This window comes from Bombina bombina, chromosome 7, assembly GCF_027579735.1.
Source record: "Bombina bombina isolate aBomBom1 chromosome 7, aBomBom1.pri, whole genome shotgun sequence".
In the NCBI taxonomy this organism is placed as follows: Eukaryota; Metazoa; Chordata; class Amphibia; order Anura; family Bombinatoridae; genus Bombina; species Bombina bombina.
Window position 1 is genome coordinate 138,227,288 of NC_069505.1, and position 21,892 is coordinate 138,249,179.

General features: G+C 40.2%; 1 protein-coding gene across 1 annotated transcript in view; it reads right to left on the reverse strand.

The window, feature by feature from the left end:
• Window positions 1-21,892, reverse strand: part of RAPSN (receptor associated protein of the synapse) — a 184,138-nt gene that overhangs the window by 149,338 nt on the left and 12,908 nt on the right. Inside the window, exon 2 of the mRNA XM_053720344.1 lies at window positions 851-1,189. Within this exon, the coding sequence (XP_053576319.1) occupies window positions 851-1,189 (339 nt within the window). The remainder of the gene's footprint in view (window positions 1-850; window positions 1,190-21,892) is intronic.

Below are 21,892 nucleotides of genomic sequence, written 5' to 3' on the forward strand. Positions count from 1 at the left end.
CTAAGAGACATTTAATATCTTTTAAAGCCCTTTGTGGGGGTTAAACACAGGTAGCTAAGATTAGTAACACAACAACCACCTGCTCTAATCTGATAGAGAATGTCATTTTTACAAAACAGATCTTAACTAAATTATATGTAGAACGTTTAGGAGGTGAAAGCTTTACAGCTCCAGAGCAGAACGCAGTTTGTGTTTGGCTGGTTATGCAATAGCTACTCCTGATTGGATGACCAGATGTTTTTTTGTTTTCACTTTTTTTTAACCTTTTGCAGGGGGGTTAAACACAAAATTGTTGCATTACTGATCCTAGCTTACAAGCCATTTTGTGTTAGAATGTCTCTCTATCCTACAATTGTACACATTAAAGGGACATTAAACACTAAACAAATGCTAGATAGAATGAAGCATTCAAAGAAAAGATTAGTCTGAGAATAACATGTAGATGTATTTTTTTAAAGTTTCATTAGTTGTTTAAATATTGACAAAATAAGTATAAAGTTTTAGTGTCTATAAAACAATGGGAGCTGCCTTGTTGTAACTTAGGTTACATTCTCTGCTGTGGCCAATTAGGGGCAGTTATAAATAGGTCACTAGAGTGTGCAGCCAATGGTTGTGGGGAATATAACAGTGTTCTGCACTTCCATTTCTAACAGGAACTGAAAAGCTCACAATTTCAGAGTGAAATTACAGGAAAAGGGATTAAAATAAGTACAGTATATTCCAGACTTTTTAATACAAATACAATTTATTATTTTATATTACAATCTCAAAGTATTTAATGTCCCTTTAAGTGGAAGATCTAAGAATATCAGCTACTGTAAAGCAGTACAGTTGCAATCCGTTCTCTAACCTTCAGCTGCGTGTAGAGACCTCCCAGGCTGCAGCAGACCCTGCACTCCAGCATCTTGTCATCATTGTTGTGAGCATATCTCAGAGCCTTTTCAAAGCACTCTAGTGCCTTCTGGAAGACACTTAGGCCGAGATAAGCATTGCCAAGGCTGAGGCAGACCTGACCATTCAGCTGCAGGCTGACAGATGTTCCTTGCATGTTCAGGCAGGTTTTGCAGTATGAAATGGTCTTCTGGAACTCACACAGTTTCTCATTGCTTCGGGCCAGGTTAAGGTAGCTCTCTGTAAGATAGTCAGGGTCCTCCAGTTCTCGGGCTGTGTCAATTTGGATAACTGCAAACTTGTAGCACAGACATCTGTGTGAAAACATGGCATACGTACATGCACATTGCAATTACATGCTCACTGAAAATAGTTATGCCTGAAAAAAGTGATATTATACAACAGTAGCGCATTCTACTATATAAACTGCAATCCTTTTTACTTTGCTTCACTTGTGTCTCTTTTTTACGACTCCCTTGAAGTGGAAGCTTCAGCAGTGGTGGATTTTTAAGGAAACACTAAAGTCAAAATTAAAACTTTTATGATTCAGATGGAACACACAATTTTAAACAACTTTCCAATTCACAAACTTATTTGCACACTTTTTGAGGCACCAGCTCTTACTGAGCATGTGCAAGAGCTCACAGGATATACGTATATGCATTTTAGGATTGGCTGATGGCTGTCACATGATGCAGCAGGAAGAAAAAGTTAACTAACAAACATTTGTCCGAAAAAAATAAATCTAATACTCCATTCAAATTCTAACTAAAGAGACATTAAACCTATTTTATTTTCTTCCATGACTCAGATAGAACATACTATTTTAAGCAACTTTTAAATGTATTTCTGTTATCAAATTTGCTTCATTCTCTTGGTATCCTTTGCTGAAAGATCAACAATGCACTACAAGGAGTTAGCTGAAAACCAACAAGAGGCATTTCTGTGCAGCCACCAATTAGCAGCTTCTGAGCCTACCTAGGTATACTTTTCAACGAAGGATACAAAAATAACAAAACAAAATAGAAAATAGAAAGACATTGGATAGTTATTTACAATTGCATGCTCTGTCTGAATTATGAAAGAAAGAAATTGGGTTTAGTGTTCTTTAAGTGCTTTGCGTCGTCTTTTTATTTATGCATTTGCTGATTGCTATTCTACTGTGTTTTGCTGACATATTGGAGACCGCAGTTACCTGCTCGCCCTTTCCTACATATTCTCCCTTTCCTGCATAATCTCAGGATCCTTCAAGAGCTGCACACTTCATTGATAAGGTACATGTTCCTTTTTTTGTCAGTTGTATTAGGCATTTATTCTTACAGGGCACAGTGTAGGTTCACTTGAAAGTGCTGTGTTTTTTTTGTTTTTGTTTTTTTTTATAAAAACATCGCTTGTGAAGGATTTGTATAAATAAATGGACAATGTACGGTTTGTTGCCTTTTAATATTTTCAAAATTACTTGTTACACCTGTTGCTGACTATTAAATGTATAGAAATAGATTCCTTCGTATTTAATTTTTATTGAAATTAGCTGTTTTTGCTCAATAAATCCATCACCCTTTTGTACTCAAGGATATACCTATGTAAATCTGTCTGCAGAAAGACCAAAATTGCTCATGTTATCTCTTACATTTTGCATACTCTATATTTATTGTGTTTATTGTTGTATCTTTAAAGAAGACGGTCTTCACCCTATGTATTTGCTCATTGTGCATTGATTACTATAGAAGAGACTCTAGCCCGTTACCTGTGTGCCTGAATACTCAATGTAAGCCATACGTAGTACCTATGGATATAAAAACACACTTATAAACGATACTGACAATCATCCTCTTTTTATCTTGTAAGTGCATTGAGTATTGTGTGCTTACTCCTTGTTTTAATAAATAAACGTGAGTCGGAGTTTGCGCTGTGTTTTTATCTTTATAGATATTTATCTCTCACTATATCGACAAAGCCTGATAGGTATTGAAATGCTATTTATGGCCAAGGTTCATTGAGTAAAACCAGCTACTATAGATACAAAAATATCTCTCTCTTCTGCTGTCTCCTGTTTACATTGCCTTTCTCCAAAGAATACAGCAGCCTTAATATTTTCAGTATATGTGGCAGCAAAGGCCGCAATTTCACATAACAAAATAAAGGTAAAGGAGCTCTTTGTAAACAATCTAATACATTCCAGCAAGTAAAATGGATTTGGGAACATCTTACAGTACGCTCTCCCTAAAAAAATGGACTAATAAAAAATAAAATACCTCCTATTCCTCATCTAAATCTTAACATTTTTCTCATATTTTCATTACTGTTCACATAAGAGAAATCAAATGATAGGGGTTTTAAAGGGACAGTAAAGTCAAAATTTAACTTTCATGACTCAGAGCATGCAATTTTAATCAACTTTCCAATTTTCTTCTATTTTCAAATTTGCTTCATTCTCTTGGTATCCTTTATTGAAGAGAAAAACTAGGGCTCAGGAGTGTGCACGTCTTTTGTACGCTATGGCAGAAATGTTTTGCAACATTTTTTGTAGCTTTGTTAGTTATACAATGTTGCAAAACACTACTGTCATAGAGTACTAAAGACTTGAGCCCATTCTTGAGCTCTCAACAGCGTACCTAGTTTAAAGGTACACCAATTTTCATATAACTGCATGTAATAGACACTACTATAAAGGATAATATGCACAGATACGGATATAAAAATCCAGTATAAAACCGTTTAAAAACTTACTTAGAAGCTCCCAGCTTAGCTCTGTAAAAAAAAAGGTAGCTGGAACACCCACTGCAAGTGGGAAATAGCAGACACTCACCCCTCCCCCCTCCTTTGCATATAAAAGTGGGGTTTGGTTAGGAGTCTGAAAATCAGAGCAATGTTGTTTAAAAATAAGCAAAACTGTATTTTTAGATGTCAAATTTTATTGGGAGACCTTTTTAAACACACTAGAACGCCTGCCCTGAGATTTGAAAGAAAAGAAGAAAAAAAAAAGACATTGTCGCCTAGTGGAAGATAGGGCCTTACTTTAGATTATGCCATATACCTAGTACCAGCAGGACAAACCTGACTCCGCCAATAAAGTAAATGGAAATAGAATTTAAGTTTGAATTTATCACGTTATTATACATGTAACTCCAGTGGTTGTTATTAAATTTATTAAGATTGTTAGATGATTCAATACAGATATGAATATGATACTTAACCTAATGCTTTCAACCCATAAGAGCTTCTAGTACCTCACAAGAGATGGACATCAGATGGACTTCTTAATAAGGCAACTAGCCTTTAGAACTTTTTTGGAACATAGACACTATTACAGAACTAGCAAGGGAGGGTCTGCTCCCAAAGAAACAACAAATGTCACTCAAATGTACTCATTGTATTATGTTACAACTTTGAAATGTATCTCTTGTATTTGTCTACCTATGGTTGGAAAATTAATAAAAATTATCTATAAAAAAATAATCAAAACTATACATTTAAAAAAAAAAACTACATAGGCTATATAATTGGATCATCTACAAAACATTTATGCTAAGAAAAATCTAGTGTATAATGTCCCTTTAACTCTCCAATAAAAGATACCAAAAGAACAAAGCAAATTTTAGAACAGAAGTAAACTGCAAAGGTGTTTAAAATTGCATGCTCTGATTCATGAAAGTTTAATTTTGACTTCACTGTCCTCAAAGAATCACTAAATACAGTATTTTTTCTGACAAATGCCAAAGTTCTATTTTCCTTCCCATCTGCATCATGTGACAACCAACAGCCAATCACAAAATGCAAAATCTATATACACTGAACTCTTGCACATGCTCAGTAGGAGCTGGTGCCTCAGATAATAAGCATAGAAAAAGATTGTGCACACTTTGAAAATGTGAGTGAATTGGAAAATTGTTTAAAAATTGTGATCCCTATCTGTTCTGAATCATGAAAGTTTATGTTTGACTTTTATGTTCATTTAAGGGGACATGAAACCGACATTTCTTTCATGTAATTGGCAAGAGTCCATGAGCTAGTGACATATGGGATATACAATCCTACCAGGAGGGGCAAAGTTTCCCAAACCTCAAAATGCCTATAAATACACCCCTCACCACACCCACAATTCAGTTTTACAAACTTTGCCTCCTATGGAGGTGGTGAAGTAAGTTTGTGCTAAGATTTCTACGTTGATATGCGCTTCTCAGCATTGTTGAAGCCCGATTCCTCTCAGAGTACAGCGAATGTCAGAGGGACGTGAAGGGAGTATCACTTATTTGAATACGATAATTTCCCTAATGGGGGTCTATTTCATGGGTTCTCTGTTATCGGTCGTAGAGATTCATCTCCTACCTCCCTTTTCAGATCGATGATATACTCTCAATTTACCATTACCTCTACTAAAAAACTGTTTTAGTACTGGTTTGGCTATCTGCTATATGTGAATGGGTGTCTTTTGGTTAGTATGTTTTTATTACGCGACACTCTCAGCTATGGTTTGGCACTTTATGCAATTATATAAAGTTCTAAATATATGTATTGTACTTATATTTGCCATGAGTCAGGTTCATGCAGTGGCGTAGCGTGGGGGGGGGCAACAGGGGCGGTTGCCCCGGGCGCATAATTCTGAGGGGCGCTTCCAGCCTCAACTTAGCAAAGGGAAGAAGGGAGGCTAAAAATTCTGACAGGCCCCCAGCTCGGTTCTGCGACCCGTCTGGAATGTGGTGATGCCGCGACTAAGGTAAGGTGTCAGGACCAGACTTACTTATAGCCCTGTTTTTGCCTGATACTAGCAACATGCAAAATGCAGCTTAATTACGGTTCTATTATTACCCAACAATTAAGTTCCCTTCCAACAAAGGACCCAGAGCCAGAATGCCACGCATTGCCTGGGACACTTTTTAAGGATCTCTAAGCAGAGGTGGGGGGGGGGAGGAATCCTTAAAAAGTGCAATAAATCTCTTTCAAACCCGTGGCACTGGTGGCAGCATGGCTGGGCTCTGCCTTTCTGTTAACCCCAGTTACCTAGTTTGTGGGATGGTGGGGTGATCAGAGACCATACTTTCATGTTTGACTGGATTCTGATTACAACTTACGCAATCTCGTCCTTGCACAAAAAAAAGTATATTTGTGACAGTTGACAAAAATGAGGCCTTGTTTCCTGTATTTGATTTTTCCCCTCCATGATCTTCCTAGGGCAGAAGTAGATTTAGGGATTTGTGTGCTGTCTGGCACCATGATTGTGCTGCTCACCAGGCATTTCACTGTGTTTGTCTCCTATCAAAGAAGTCCTATGAATTCACCATCTTGAATCTATTTCTTGCTTGACTCCTGAGGTGTGGACTTTTACCGATTTTTAGGGTTTGTGTGCTCATTGCCTTTTTTATTTACATTAAACCCACCCTTACTGCATTTAAAGTAAAAAAAATAACTATAATTTGTGTTAGTAAATAAATTTAACAGCACCCCCCTAAATACCATACACCCTCCCCCCATATATGTATGTTATGCTGGGTTGTCTGTCCCATGCCCCTTTTATATTGATTACTTACAATTGTTATATTTATTAAGGTAGAATATATACCCCACTTTTATATGTCATTGGCACCCAAAAGACAGTCTGCCCAACAGGGACAACCTTATGTAACAGCTGCCAACCTGTGTGACCCCTTTTCCTCTTTTTAACGACTTAACAAAAACCTATTGCACCACATATACAATATGGGTTGCTGCAATGTGGGGGTGGGTGCACCCTGTGGTCTGCAGTATTTGTACCATGAAGTTTTACAGATCAGGACGTCACCACCAGATGGGGGTTAAGGGGGGCTTTCCACCCATGTGTAAAATGAGAATAAATCTTAAAATTTAATATTGTATATATTTGCCCAGCTCTAGAGAGCTGCAGACAGGGTTTGATCACAGGGGGATAGCACATAATGCTTGCAGGCTTCACCCACTGCCTCTTGTATTGCCAATATATTATTTTCATGGCTTTGTTTGTAAGGCGCTACTGATTAGCAGCTGCTTATGACAAGGGACATATTTTGGGGATATGGGTATCATCGGCAAAAACTGTTAGTTATCCAGTAAAGATGGTTAAGGGAGCATTTTGTGGGAGAGGAGACAGTGTCCCTTGCTTTATGTGATCTACCAGGCTTGGGTTTTTGCTTGGTTTGTCCCAAATGTAAGAAGAAGCAGCATATCTAAAATAGGGTTGGGGGGGCGCAATACTTGCCTTGCCCTGGGCACTGACAACCCACGCTACGCCACTGGGTTCATGTATTTCCTTCTGCAGACTGTCAGTTTCATATTTGGGAATGTAAACACTTTTAGAATTTTATTTCTTACCTGGGGTTTAGTCTTTTTTTCAATTTGACTACTTTTTGCAATTGCGGGTGTTAGGCCCGCGGGTGCGTCAAATGCTAGACTTTATTGCGTCATTTTAGACGCAAACTTTTTTTGGCGCAAAAAGATACGTTTATGACGCAACTTTGTCATTTCCGGCGTCATACGTGACGCTGAGACCTTTCACACGGCGGTGTCATTAGTGACGCAAGTGTGTCATTTCCGGTGCCAAAAAAGTTTACGTTACGTTGTGCGTCATACTTGGCGCCAAATTTTTTTCATTATTTTAATACCCCATTGATGTTTGCCTCCTGCTTTCTTCTCTATCAAGAGGCCTATGCTTTTGCATTTTTTCCCATTCCTGAAACTGTCATTTAAGGAAATAGATAATTTTGCTTTATATGTTGTTTTTTCTCTTGCATTGAGCAAAATGTCCCAATCTGATCCTGTCTCTGAAGTTTCTACTGGAACATTGCTGCCTGACATCGGCTCTACCAAAGCTAAGTGCATTTGTTGTAAAATTGTAGAAATTATTCCACCGAATGTCATTTGTAATAGTTGTCATGATAAACTTTTACATGCAGATAGTGTTTCCATCAGTAATAGTACATTGCCAGTTGCAGTTCCTTCAACTTCTAATGTGCATGATATACCTGTAAATTTTAAAGAATTTGTTTCTGATTCTATTATGAAGGCTTTGTCTGCATTTCCACCTTCTAATAAACGTAAAAGGTCTTTTAAAACTTCTCATTTAGCTGATGAAATTTCAAATGACCAACAACATAATAATTTATCCTCTTCTGATGAGGATCTATTTGAAATAGAAGATCCTTCCTCAGATATTGACACTGACAAATCTACTTATTTATTTAAAATAGAGTATATGCGTTCTTTATTAAAAGAAGTGTTAATTACTTTGGCTATTGAGGTAACCAGTCCTATTGACGGTCAGTCTAATAAACGTTTAAATGCTGTTTTTAAACCTCCTGTGGTTTCCTCAGATGTTTTTCCCATTCCTGAGGCTATTTCTGATATGATTTCTAGGGAATAGAATAAGCCAAGTACTTCCTTTATTCCTTCTTCAAGGTTTAAGAGATTGTATCCTTTACCAGCAAAATCTATAGAGTTTTGGGAAAAGATCCCCAAAGTTGAGGGGGCTATTTCTACTCTTGCTAAACGTACCACTATTCCTATGGAAGATAGCACTTCCTTTAGATAGGAAGCTTGAATCTTATCTAAGGAAGGACTATTTATATTCAGGTCATCTTCTCAGACCTGCTATTTCTTTGGGTGATATTGCGGCTGCATCAACTTTCTGGTTGGAAAATTTAGCGCAACATGAATTGGATTTTGACATATCTAGCATTGTTCACTTACTGCAACATGCTAATCATTTTATTTGTGATGCCATTTTTGATATTATCAAAATTGATGTTGGATCCATGTCTTTAGCTGTATTAGCTAGAAGAGCTTTGTGGCTTAAATCTTGGAATGCTGATATGACATCTAAATCTAGATTACTATCTCTTTCTTTCCAAGGTAATAATTTATTTAGCTCTCAGTTGGATTCTATTATTTCAACTATCACTGGAAGAAAAGGAGTTTTTTTTGCCTCAGGATAAAAAAACCTAAGGGTAAATCTAAGGCTTCTAACCGTTTTCGTTCCTTTCCTCAGAATAAGGAACAAAAACTCAATCCTCCTCCCAAGGAATCTGCTTCCAGTTGGAAGCCTTCCTCAAACTGGAATAAATCCAAGCCATTTAGGAAACCAAAGTCTGCCCCTAAGTCTGCATGAAGGTGCGGCCCTCATTCCAGCTCAGCTGGTAGGGGGCAGATTAAGGTTTTTCAAGGATTTTTGGATAAAATCAGTCCAAAATCATTGGATTTAGAGCATTGTCTCTCAAGGGTATCGAATAGGATTCAAAGTAAGACCTACATTTTTTCTCTCACACATCCCTGTAAATCCAGTAAAAGCTCAGGCTTTTCTGAAGTATGTTTCAGACCTGGAGTCTTCAGGGGTAATAATGCCAGTTCCTCTTCAGGAGCAAGGTTTGGGGTTTTATTCAAACCTATTCATTGTACCAAAGAAAGAAATTTTTTTCAGACCAGTTCTGGATATGAAAATTTTGAATCGTTATAGTCACCATCTTGAAAGTTGGTACTCTTACATAAGGACTATTCTGCCTTTTGTTCAGCAAGGACATTATATGTCCACAATAGACTTGCAGGATACATACCTTCATATTCCGATTCATCCAGAACACTATCAGTTTCTGAGATTCTCTTTTCTAGACAAGCATTACCAATTTGTTGCTCTTCCATTTGGCCTAGCAACAGCTCCAAGAATCTTTTCAAAGGTTCTGGGTGCCCTACTATTTGTAATCAGAGAATAGGGTATTGCGGTGTTTCCTTATTTGGACGATATCTTGGTACTAGCTCAGTCTTTACATACTGCAGAATTTCACATGAATCAACTAGTGTTGTTTCTTCGGAATCATGGTTGGAGGATCAATTTACCAAAAAGTTTCTTGATTCCTCAGACAAGGGTCACCTTTTTAGGTTTCCAGATAGATTCAGTGTCCATGACTCTGTCTCTAACAGACAAGAGACGTTTGAAATTGGTCGCAGCATGCCGGCACCTTCAGTCTCAGTCATTCCCTTCAGTGGCTATGTGCTTGGAAGTTTTAGGTCTCATGACTGCAGCATCGGACGCGATCCCCTTTGCTCATTTTCACATGAGACCTCTACAGCTTTGCATGCTGAATCAATGGTGCAGGGATTATACAAAGATATCACAATTAATATCCTTGAATCCCAATGTACGACACTCTCTGACATGGTGGATAGATCACCATCGTTTGGTTCAAGGGGCCTCTTTTGTTCGGCCAACCTGGACTGTGATCTCAACAGATGCAAGTCTTTCAGGTTGGGGAGCTGTTTGGGGATCTCTGACAGCACAAGAGGTTTGGAAATCTCAAGAGGCGAGATTACCAATAAATATTTTAGAACTCCGTGCAATTCTCAGGGCTCTTCAGTCTTGGCCTCTGCTAAAGAGAGAACCGTTCATTTGTTTTCAGACAGACAATATCACAACCGTGGCTTATGTCAATCATCAGGTTGGGACTCACAGTCCCCAAGCTATGAAAGAAGTATCTCGGATACTTGCTTGGGCGGAATCCAGCCCCTGTCTAATCTCTGTGGTGCATATCCCAGTTGTAGACAATTGGGAGACGGATTATCTCAGCCGCCAGACTTTACATTCAGGGGAGTGGTCTCTCCATCCAGATGTGTTTTCTCAGATTGTTCAGATGTGGGGTCTTCCAGAGATAGATCTCATGGCCTTTCATCTAAACAGGAAACTTCCCAGATACCTGTCCAGGTCCAGGGATGTTCAGGCGGAAGCAGTGGATGCACTGACACTTTCTTGGTGTTATCTGCTTGCATTTTCCCGCCTCTAGTTCTCCTTCCAAGAGTGATCTCCAAAATCATCATGGAACAGTCTTCTGTGTTGCTGGTGGCTCCAGCATGGCCACACAGGTTTTGGTATGCGGATCTGGTGCGAATGTCCAGTTGCCCGCCTTGGCCACTTCCGTTACGGCCGGACCTGCTATCTCAAGGTCCGTTTTTCCATCAGGATCTCAAATCATTAAATTTGAAGGTATGGAAATTGAACGTTTAGTTCTAAGTCATAGAAGCTTCTCTGACTCAGTGATTAATACTATGTTACAAGCTCGTAAATCTGTCTCTAGAAAGATTTATTATAGAGTTTGGAAGACTTACATTTCATGGTGTTCTTCTCATAAATTCTCCTGGCATTCTTTTAGAATTCCTAGAATTTTACAGTTCCTTCAGGATGGTTTGGATAAGGGTTTGTCTGCAAGTTCCTTGAAAGGACAAATCTCCGCTCTTTCTGTCTTATTTCACAGAAAGATTGCTATACTTCCTGATATTCACTGTTTTGTACAGGCTTTAGTTCGTATTAAGCCTGTCATTAAATCAATTTCTCCTCCTTGGAGTCTTAATTGGGTTCTGAAGGCGTTACAGGCTCCTCCATTTGAGCCTATGCATTCTTTGGACATTAAACTACTTTCCTGGATAGTGTTGTTCCTTTTGGCTATCTCTTCTGCTAGAAGAGTTTCTGAGCTATCTGCTCTTTCTTGTGAGTCTCCTTTTCTGATTTTTCATCAGGATAAGGCAGTTTTGCGGACTTCTTTTCAATTTTTACCTAAGGTTGTGAATTCTAACAACATTAGTAGAGAAATTGTTGTCCCTTCTTTATGTCCTAATCCTAAGAATTCTTTGGAGAGATCCTTACATTCTTTGGATGTGGTAAGAGCTTTAAAATATTATGTGGAAGCTACTAAAAATTTCAGAAAGACTTCTAGTCTATTTGTTTTATTTTCTGGTCCTAGGAAAGGTCAGAAAGCTTCTGCTATTTCCTTGGCTTCTTGGTTGAAACTTTTGATTCATCAAGCTTATTTGGAGTCGGGTCAAACCCTGCCTCAGAGAATTACAGCTCATTCTACTAGATCAGTCTCCACTTTGTAGGCTTTTAAGAATGAAGCTTCAGTTGATCAGATTTGCAAAGCAGCAACTTGGTCCTCTTTGCATACATTTACTAAATTCTAGCATGTTGATGTATTTGCTTCTTCGGAAGCAGTTTTGGTAGAAAAGTTCTTCAGGCAGCCGTTTCAGTTTGATTCTTCTGCTTTTGATTTAAGTTTTTTTTCTTTCAAATATGAAAAACTTATTTTTTTGGGTTGTGGACTAATATTTTCAGCGGATTATGGCTGTTTTTGTTTTGATTCCCTCCCTCTCTAGTGCCTCGAGTGGAAGACTCCACATCTTGGGTATTCATATCCCATGTCACTAGCTCATGGACTCTTGCCAATTACATGAAAGAAAACATAATTTATGTAAGAACTTACCTGCCAAATTAATTTCTTTCATATTGGCAAGAGTCCATGAGGCCCACCCTTTTTATGGTGGTTATGATTTTTTGTATAAAGCACAATTATTTCCAAATTTCCTTTGTTGATGCTTTCTACTCCTTTCTTTATCACCCCACTGCTTGGCTATTCGTTAAACTGAATTGTGGGTGTGGTGAGGGGTGTATTTATAGGCATTTTGAGGTTTGGGAAACTTTGCCCCTCCTGGTAGGATTGTATATCCCATATGTCACTAGCTCATGGACTCTTGCCAATATGAAAGAAATGAATTTATCAGGTAAGTTTTTACATAAATTATGTTTTTTTCTTTCGCAATTTAGATAGAAAATTCAATTTTATAAAGTTTCCAACTTACTTTTTTTAAAATCAGATTTGCTTTAGTCTCGCGTTATTCTTTGTAGATATCTAAATAGGTAGCGTGCACATTGTCTAGAGCACTACATGACGACAGGTAATACTGCTGCCATCTAGTGCTCTTGCTGATGTATAACATTGTAGCAAAACTGCTTCCATATAGTGCTGCAGACTCGTGCACGCCCCTGAACCTTTCCTTTGTTGAAAAGCAGGAAGGTAACAAGAAAATGGAAAAAAATATAATAGAAGTACATTGGAAAGTGGATTAAAATCTTATGCTCTATCTGAATCAAGAGATTTTGGTTGGGTTTTATGTTCCTTTATTGATCCAGCACTACTGAAACGTTAAAGGGACACAAAAAACTTTTTTTTTGTTTAATGATTCAGATAGAGCATGCCATTTTAAGTAACTTTCTAATTTACTCCTATTAATTTTTCTTCATTCTCTTGATATCTTTATTTGAAAAGCAGGAATGTAAGGCTTAGGAGCTGGGCAATTTTTGGTTCAGAACCTGGGTACCGCTTGCGGATTGGTGAATAAAAGGTAGCCACGAATAAGCAAGCACTATACCGGGTTCTGAACCTAAAATGGACCGGCTCCAAAGCTTTACAAAGAGAGATAGCAAGAGAATGAAGAAAAATTGACAATATGAGTAAATTAGAAAGTTACATGCTCTATCTGAATCATGAAAGAAAAAAATTGGGATAAGTATCCCTTTAAGGGGGCAGAAAAACATAAATTATGCTTACCTGAATTTTCTTTTCTTTAGAGGGAAAGAGTGCACAGCTGTATTCATTACTTTTGGGAATTAAGAACCTGGCCACCAGGATACTCCTCCCACTCCCCTCATCCCCCCCAGTCATTCTGCCGAGGAACAAGGAACAGTAGAAGAAATATCAGGTTGAAAGGTGCCAGAAGAATAAAAACAGACGCCCCACAGAAAAAATACGGGTGGAGAGTTGTGGATTCTTTCCATCTGAAGAAAAGAAAATTATCAGGTAAACATAATTTATGTTTTTCTTCATAAATGGAAAGAGTCCACAGCTGCATTCATTACTTTTGGGAAAACAATACCCAAGCAATAGAGGACACTGAATGCTAAACTGGGAGGGTACAAAAGGTGGCCCATTTTGAGGGCACCAGGCATGAAACCCCTACGCAGCAAAAAACTTTGTCCGAAGCAGAGAAACCTTTGAAAAAGGACACTGACCCACAGAAGGTTACAAGCCTTGCTAGAGAGCGCAGAAAATAGACTCGACTGAGAAAACACGCCTCCGGTGACACCATCGCCCAGCAGTCGGCCCCCCACAACACACCCCTTACGAGAGAAAGGGATCAACTACCGTAAACTCCCAAAAGGAAGACAACACAGAGGAACCAGAAAAGGATACCCGGAAGACTCTAAAAAGGGTACAAGTAGTTCCAAATAAAATAAGGAAAAAACTCCAGAACCAAGTCAAGCTCACAGAGACCAAAAACCAGTCCTGAGACACAGGGGGAGGCAGCGCCCAGACCCCAAAGAGTACCGAAACCACAAGAGTAGGACCAGAATCCGAAAACAGAGAATAAAACTTCTATTACAGTGCAAACGCACCCTAAATAACAACTGAAGACGAAGTCCTCAAGCCAAAATACGTGCCGCCAACCCAGGTAGAAGACACCTGCATGAAGCACACGCAATAGTCATACCAGGATGACTTGTAAACAAAAATACTTGCAGCGCAAGTAAAGAGCAGCTGAAGTAGATTTGTTAAAAATACACTTCCCAGTAATGGGAATCAAACCTGAGTTGCCAAAAGACCTAAGCTGTTGCTCTAACCATTACCAGTTTAGAGCACTAACCCCACCTTCAAACTGTGAAACATCCACTGAGCAGTGGACACATCAAAGGCTATCCACAAGCCACCAAAGCTACTTGCGTAACTTAAACATGGAGAAGCACAGAAACCTCAAAGAGGCTCACCGTACCTCAAGACCTGAGGACTAACCCCAGATTCTGCTCTCAAAACCAGACCAGCCCAGCGACAGGCACATCTGACAAGTAGGGGAACAAAAAGACCCCAATCTCCGGCCCAGAAAAAGGACAGAATGGGACGGACCTAGCCACCCCAATAGAGCTTGGGTGCCAACCCTATAGGTCCCTCAATAAGAAACTCCCAAGAGAACCTCAGAGTTGAACGGAGAAATGCAGTAGATCGCCGTAAGACCCAGCACACGGAGACTTCCGTTCAATCTGTAGAGATAGAACAACCCACTATAGGGTAAAATACTCATTCCAATCACCTGCCCACAAGACAGGACAGGCAACTTCCCGAGAGAGGAAATTCGACCTCCTAAAGGAGAACAAAACTACCCCTCAAGTGGGAGAGCAGAGAGAACAGCAGCGCACAAGCCCCAAACATGAAGCGGTAGCCTGATGAAAACAAAAGCTGAATGAAAATCATCCAGACACCACGAAACACAGAAGAACTCCCAATGAAGGAGAGCTACATCATTCAAAGTACAGGACAGACCAAAAGGAGCGTATCCAAAAATGCACAGATCCTGACCAAGCAGCTCAACACTAACTAGATCATAAGTCATAGCCAATGTTCCCTGGAAAAACTGGAACGCACTGAACCAGCCATAGAATCATAAGGTTCCAGACATCCGGAAAGATCCAAGACAAAAACAATAGGCCCGAGCCCCGAAATGTGTGGGACCAACCACACCCCAGTGAACACAAATACCCGTCTGAAAACAGACCTCACAGGGAAATGACCGGACTCCAAACTCAAAGGAAGAGAATACCCCTTGCCGGAGTCCAGCACTCCAAAAGGAGCTAGAGCACAACAGAGTCGCTACAAGACTCCAGAACCCAAAAGGTGTGCAGAACACCAAGAAATCCAAGACCAAGGGAAAACATTGAGGACCAAGTCGTCCGAAAAGGGACTAGAACAAGGCTAGAGCAAACCACGAGGCCACACCAGTATGCCCCTAAACGTCTCCATAAACACCTCAGAGTACGTAACCAGAGGAACCCATCTAAGGAAAAAGAATGCAAAGCATCCCAAACCCCTGTAGAAAAACCCCTAAGCAAAGCTTGGAGAAAAACAACACAGCCTGTCGTCCCCGATAGGGAAAAAAATAACTCCCAAAAACAGGAAAAGGCCACAGGCCCTACCAAAAGGCGGCTAAACCGCGAAGGATAACGGCCAAAAAGCCCCCCAAAAGGCAAGACCAGCAGGAACCGGCGGCAAGGAGGCCTTAAATCCTCCAAACGTTGACCCACACGGGAAGGAACACTCTAAGTCCCGACAGACATCGAAAACGACTGAGTTTACGCAGCGGAACTCCACCAAATCCCAGACGACCAGCTAAAAAGGCTAATGAGGACTGAGCCAATCCTCCACGCCACACAAACCCTTAGGTCCTCCTTCCAGAATTCTCAGCATAACTTGTAAATTAAAAACAAGAATAATAATAATAATAATAATAATGTGAAGCACTCTGCGCCTTAACCGGATCAGCCAGGCAGAACAGACGCCACAAGTCTGAAATAGGGACAGAAGGATCTGAACCCAAGCTGGACTAGCCTGCAACTAATAGCCCAAGGCCTCAAATATTCACCCCTAGAGGGAGAATAAATAGCAGATAAACATTCTAGAACAAACTTCTGTAGAAGTAAACAGAGCGATCAAAAGGTCGCGAGTATCTATTCCAGAAAATAAAATTCCCGAAGGAAAAATAAAACAAACATGAGCTGGAATCAACAATCAATCATCCTAACTGGAGTGAATAAAGAAGGCAACCTGTAGGTTATCGCCCAATAAGAACAGACGCACCCGCAGGAATAGCCCAACAGGGACCCTGTTCTTCCAAGCTCAGAACTGGAAAAAGATACTCAACAAATAAGCCTATAAGAGGAATACTTCATCCCCTTATATCTAATACTGAAAGCTATTTGAAGAAGACTGAGAATTCTCATTTCCATTAAAAATGGGATCTTCCAAAGACGACCAAAGCATGCCTCAATAGAACACAAAGGCGTGCCAGTCTATACCGAAAAGCACATCATACCCCCGCCGGAGCAAAAGACGACTCTGGCCCGAAGGTTGACCCCCTGAAGCCTCAGGGACAGTCGTTCCGAGACAGCTGAACAGGCCATCCCATGCCTTAGGAGCCCCAGATAACAGAACACGAATAATAACTGAAGCAACTTTCTGGAAGTTGCAGATTCGCCAGTGCCAAAATAATGGACATGCAACATTGTGCCGAAACCCCCGGTGGGAACAAGCCACCTTCCCGAGAAGAATAAGCAAAATCTGGGTTATCTGCATGCATAGTAAGAGATGGTGGAAGTGAACTCGTCACTTGGAGGACAGAAGCCCCAGAGGCGGATGGCTCAGTGGCCCCTTGATTCCCCGATCCCGAGGAATTGAGCACTCTAATACGGCATTTAGAACATAACTGATAGGTGTGTATCATCTGGGGCAATACGCATTCTGTGCAAGGATTAGAATATGAAACAGACGTCCGTCTCCACAATATCAGACTCCTCCATAAGTAGGATATTGAATACAAAGGAGAGGACTAAAAAATCTAAACTGCACATGACACCCACAATGGCTGGGGCACTTACCGCCTCCTATGAACCAGACACCAGTAGACCAGAATTTCTCCGTCGCCACACGGTCAGGAATGCGGAAATGGAGCCCAAAAACGTGACCACGCCCGGTCACCAGGTGAACCGTGTAGTGCAACAAAAAGCACGCCCAACATTAAGGCCGTTATGTTCCACAAGCCATGAGCCGAAATAACACTACACATAAGCAGGTTGAATCCTATAACAAACATGATTTTAAAAAAACCCTGTTCAATAATTCCCCTCAGGAGATATTGCCCTTGATTCCAAGATACAAAAGGAGCCTCACTAAGACCCTGTGTTATAAGTTAGCCCTGCGAGGTGGTAGCCCCTCGGGAAAACATCTGTAATACAGTACATTTCATAAAGTAAAATAAAACAACCTTACCCGGAATTTATGCCGTGGAACAGGAACACGGCCCTTCAAGTGGGACAGATGATAGCATCTCTTCTGCCATGGACTTGAGAGATGAAAGCAGGCAGCGAAATTAGTCAATGCCGATTGCTTGTGGAGCTGTTAATATGAGTCAGGATGGTTTCGCAGAAAGACTCTCCCTGCATCTCCGGACTCTAACTTTCATCCATGCTTTCACTGAAAGGCTGACAGGTCTACTTAAAACTCTAGTCCCATGCCGAAGAGTACTACCCTCCATAAGAGAGTCATCTAAAACTTCTCTGCCAACCTCCTGGGACGAAAGGCAAAGAATGACTGGGGGATGAGGGAAGTGGGAGGAGTATTTAAGCCTTTGGCTGGGGTATCTTTACCTCCTCCTGGTGGCCAGGTTCTGAATTCCCAAAAGTAATGAATGCAGCTGTGGACTCTCAATTTATGAAGAAAATGAAATACAGATGAAGTATACCCATTTGTACAATAACTGTTTATTGTCCATGCTATTATACTTAAAGGGACATGAACCCCCTAATTTCTTTTATGATTCAGATACAGCATACAATTATTAAATAATGTTCTAATTTACGTATATTATCAACTTTGCTTAATTTTCTTAGGATGTTTTGTTAAAGGAGCAGCAATGCACTACTGGGAGCTAGCTGAACACATCAGGTGAGCCAATGACAACAGGAATATATGAGCAGCCACTAAACATCTAGCCTGCAGTAGTGTATTGCTGCTCTTGAGCCTACCTAGGTATGATTTTCAACAATGGATACCAAGAAAATAAAAGGAAATTAGATAATAGAAGTATATTGGAAAATTGTTTAAAATTCCATACTTTATCTTAATCATGAAAAGCTTAATTTTGTCATTTTAAACATTGTTAGTCCTGTGTCATTTTCCACCAACCGGTCTTTAGTATGGATATCATTTTGCTAAAAAATACTTACATCCAAGCTCCATGTGTATACCCAGAATTATGATTTATTTCTTGATTAAAAATCTGGAGTACAAGATTATTTTTAATTATTATATTTTAATTAAGACTAAGTAAAATAAAACTGGTTATGCATGTAGTTGTGACAAACATGTTAAAAAGGTAACTTTAAAATAAATAATAGATGAACAGAACTCATATGTTGCATCTAATGTTTGCAAGAAGCAGCTGACACTTTTACAGCAAGTGTATTGTTGTTTTTAATAAAAACAAAAAAAGTGACAAAGATTTACGGTGTAGAAAAGCATAACTAGATATGCTGAGGAGTGTGCACATACTGTAACTTGATCACTATATGGCACCAGCGTTTGTATAACGTTTTAATCACACCTCGTGCACTAGTGACTAAGGAGAAGCTGCTGGAGTCTGTCAGAGGCCTTTGTCTGTAAACAAACTACTGCAAATCATTGTATTAGGGACAACTGTTAAGCCTTGGAAGAGTGTACGGTCTTTATGTGCACACTTTGATGCACCAGCTTCTACTGAGCATGTGCAAGAGATCAGAGCTTACATAAGTATAAGGCCGTAATTGGCTGACAGGTGTCACAGGGTACAGGGAAATAAAAAGGTAACTGAAATTTGTTTGTTATTTTGAAGTTCACTGTTGGTGTATAATATTTTTATTATGCAACTGTGCTGTATTAAATGTGCTAGATCAATAATGCTCATTTGATTAAAGGGACATTCCAACCACAATTAGAATCCACGTCGTTGCATTTCAGTTTTGAGAAGAAGCATTTTTGTAAAATACATATACAGTATATTAGCAAAAATGCTTCTAATAAAAGCTACAGCTGTTTCAAATGTGTATTTAAGTATGCACCTTGCACCAGCATTATAAAAAACAGCTCTTGCTCAGAGATCCTAAGGTGCTTGTACTATCTGGTAATGACTCCATATTTTAATTGATGAAATAATACAAGCCCCACTGGTGCTCTGAGCTGCTGCAGAGAAAATAAAACAGTGATAACTTTTACTAAAAGCATTTTTGCCAGTACATGTATATTACAAATATTTCTATTCAAATATGTCATTTATCTATTTTCATTTAAATTTTGACCAGAATGTCCCTTTGAAGTTAACTGTGTTTAACCCCTCTGTGGGATTTAAACACCTAGTTCTCTTTAGAGTTTTTCAGCAAATCACTACGGGTCCAGAGCTGAAAACTGCTGTGATCAGTATTTACGCACATATGCTGCCCCCTAGTTGGCTCAGACAGCATTTTCAGAACCAGCAAAACATTGTCAGCCCAGAGATCAAATAGAGCAGACAATTTTTAACAACTTTCCTATTTAACCCTTTAAGGACACAGCTTTCAGTTTGCTTAATGGTTTTATGACGGAAAATATCCGTCATAATTCCTTAAGAGGTTAATTCCATTAACAAAATGTGCAGTCTCTTTATATTTACACTGAGTCCCAAGCTCCTACTAAGCATGTGCAAGAATTTATAGAATATACGCATATGCATTTGTGATTGGCTGATGACTGTCACATGATACAGGGGAAGTGAAAACATAAATTATGCTTACCTGATAATTTTCTTTTCTTCTTATGGGAAGAGTCCACAGCTGCATTCATTACTTTTGGGAATTCAGAACCTGGCCACCAGGAGAAGGTAAAGACTTCAAATACTTCCCTCATTCTGCCAAGGGAACAAGGAACAGTAGGAGAAATAGGGTGAAAAAGGTGCCAGAAGAACAAAAATTTACTGCCGCCTCATATACAAAACGCGGGCGGGAGCTGTGGACTCTTCCCGCCAGAAGAAAATAAAATTATCAGGTAAGCATAATTTATGTTTTTCTTCTTAAACTGGAAGAGTCCACAGCTGCATTCATTACTTTTGGAAAAACACCCAAGTTAGAGGACACTGAATGCAAACAGAGGGCGGGTACAAAAAGGCAGCCCCTTCAAAAGGCACCACAGTCTGAAATTACCCGACACTCTATAAAAAATTATAAACAACACAGATTAAAAAAAAAAAAAAAAAACGGAAGCCCAGGTAACTGCGCATCAGTTACATAACCTGCAAAGTCATGCTAGAGACCACTCAGACCCAGAGTCTGCTGAGCACAAAAGCCTCCAAGGAGCCAGCCCAACAGCTCTCGACTCCCACGAAAAGTACCCACAACCTAAAGGTCAAGAACCTCCATCTACCCCGAGAGGGAGAATAGAGAACACTGTAAGAGATCCAAAGGACCACCCAACACGGGCTCAAAACAAACTTAGCGCAACCCAAGGTTGCCACAGTACCATCGCCCAGGGAGACAAACTCCCTAGAAGCACAAGGACCAGAAGGCAGTCCATACTCAGGATAAAAACATCAAACATCATTAAGATGACCCGAGGGCCACTCTCATATCCCTGACACAGGACCATACCACATAAGGTGCTCCAGAAAACCACAAGTTCCATGTGGCATCAGTCAAGTCGAAACCCACAGGCTAGACAAGCAAAGACAGCAGAGACAGGATAACTATCCCAGCAGTTAACAAAGAGCTCTCCAAGAGATCATCAAGTCACCAGAAACTCGCGATGACCAGCCTCCAGACAGCAAGCTGATCCTAAGCCATCGTGGGACTCAACCCACTGAGCAACGCCAAAAAAACCCCTCGACAAATACCGGGCTCCCAAGAGCGTCCCCTCCCAGCAGCAGACGCCACCAAAGAGATGGACATCAAAAGTCTTTCCACCGAAGGGGAGGACAGACTCAAGAAGAAAATGGTAAATACTGCATAGAGCAAACCGATCCACGACCTACCCTCCAGGGTAATGGTCCCAGCCCAAAGGCTAGTTAAAGACAGAGGACAAGAGTCCCAGACCTCTGGAAGAAACAAGGATGGATCTAAGAGGAAGCAAAACCCACGAGTAGAACTCTGACCGCTACTAAAAACGGCATGCTACCTTAAGGACAGGAACTTGGTGCTCGGGTCTGAGAACCCTTACACTGCTGTCTTCCATAAAAAGGAACACTTCCCAAGGGAAGAGAGTACTCAAACCCCCAGTATCCAGATACCAGAATCCAGCAGATAACAGGAGCCTTACCTGGGTTCAAACCCACGAGTACGCAAGGGAAAAAACCCCTACAAGACAAGAAAAACAAGGACCCACAGGTCGTCACAGATACTGAGGTATCTCCCAATCAGGGAGAACACACAAGAACCCATTCCCACCCTAGGTGAGAAAGAGGGAACTAAGCAACAGAACCACCCAACCAATAGAGGCAAGACACTTCGGCCAATATCGCCATTCCAGTTGAAACACCTGGAGTCTACAAGGAAGCATCAGATGCCCTAGAAGACCAGTAGGGACCCGTCAAGAGAGACCTTAAACTTAAGCCTCAAGCAGATACAAACCTCCCA